Source organism: Limulus polyphemus, unplaced genomic scaffold (assembly GCF_000517525.1).
Source record: "Limulus polyphemus unplaced genomic scaffold, Limulus_polyphemus-2.1.2 Scaffold7976, whole genome shotgun sequence".
NCBI lineage: Eukaryota > Metazoa > Arthropoda > Merostomata > Xiphosura > Limulidae > Limulus > Limulus polyphemus.
The window spans coordinates 20,356-21,965 of record NW_013673586.1 but is presented as its reverse complement, the minus strand read 5'-3'; the positions used below and the strand labels follow the sequence as shown (position 1 = coordinate 21,965).

Sequence of the window (1,610 nt, the reverse complement as noted above, 5' to 3'; positions counted from 1 at the left end):
AAACTTCTTTGATATTCTTTGTAGCTACAGAGGCGTTGTTTCCCTTCTTGTATTCAAACAGCATTACATGTCGAATGTGTGTCTCGTAGTGTGCCGTCACTATAAGGGATTAGGGTATACATTATATAGACTACACTAACATGATGTTTAGGTGTTTCGTTTAACTATTATACGTGATGTACGTTGTTTTTTGGGGGGGAGTTAATGAAAGTGTTCCAAAACGCAACATTAATTTCTTGACGACCTAATATCTTTGAAACGATCAAAGAACAATAGCTTCATTTCTAGTTAAAAGTCCTTTTAAGTTTAGCGATCAACTGATAAATCTAAGTGTGAGATTTAAATAAGCATCCTTTTCAGGATGGTAGATGTTAGTTATAGAAATGAAAAACACAAGATTAAATATAGAAGTGAAAACTGTAATCAGTTCGTACTAAATTACAAAAACATAATAGTTTGTCTTTTTCAATATTTATAAAAACATTAGGTACGGTAAAATCCTTTCATGACAGATAATTGTAAAATAATTATTGGCTATAATATTTGCCTCATTCAAATGATGGATAATATGTATGATAAAACTGACACGTGTAGCAGTGCTATAATATTTGTTTCGTTAAAATAATAGTTTTACTTGTAACTTTCAGAACAATTAAATCAAGACACTGATGACAATCACATGTTGAGACAGGCAAACACACTATGATGAGATCATCATGGTGGCCTAGCAACACGCTTTCTGAACAATTTCCGTCTGTCATGGCGCCTTAGCAAAGCGTCTCGCCCTCTGGTGATACTTCATGTAACCATTAAGTTATCGTCTCTACCTCTTCCCTCCCTATTGCCCGACTCCTGCCTGGCAAACACCAATAAGGAGGCATCTATTGGACACAGGATAAGCACCCTAACTACTAACTTCAGCGGATAATATTTGTGAAGTGTTTAATATCTCTTTCCAAGCGAAACTACTGGGTGACAGTGGAGCTTATATTGTACTCTCTGGACACATGTTCTTCCAATGTTCCAAGTATTGCTGTCTTGAAATTTAAGTTGTTTAAACATAATTTAGAATACTACATTATATTACATGAGACTACCAAAAATTTATATTTTAAAACTAAAATATTATACATTATTCTCCAACTCCAGATTCGGCTGTCGACTTCTCCTATTTATACTTTTAAAACTATTTTTAAATTTTAACTCGCTCATAAACCAAAAACTCTCACATGCTTGCTGCCGTGGTTCTTCTATGAAATATGACCGATCCAAGAGCAAACGTGTTATTCTATAATTTCCACTAATAGCAGCTGCCATAGTAGGAGTTAAGTTACTTGTGACGTCCTCTGGATGAGGTAGGATTTTCTTCTCCGATTCCGGTAAACTGTAAGAAATAAGACATTTTGGTTGAGTTTTGTGTGTTTGCATATTTCAACAAACGACACGGCCGTGCAACACCAATTACTCGACAAACGACACGGCCGTGCAACACCAATTACTCGACAAACGACACGGCCGTGCAACACCAATTACTCGACAAACGACACGGCCGTGCAACACCAATTACTCGACAAACGACACAGCCGTGCAACACCAATTACTCGACAAAC

The 1,610-nt window shown here is 36.3% G+C and overlaps 1 protein-coding gene across 1 annotated transcript in view; it reads right to left on the bottom strand.

The window, feature by feature from the left end:
* Window positions 1-1,610, bottom strand: part of LOC106475020 (short transient receptor potential channel 5-like) — a gene marked incomplete at its 3' end in the record, with an annotated part of 26,922 nt that overhangs the window by 16,560 nt on the left and 8,752 nt on the right. Inside the window, exon 4 of the mRNA XM_013935717.2 lies at window positions 1,230-1,384. Coding sequence (XP_013791171.2) covers window positions 1,230-1,384 — 155 coding nt within the window. The remainder of the gene's footprint in view (window positions 1-1,229; window positions 1,385-1,610) is intronic.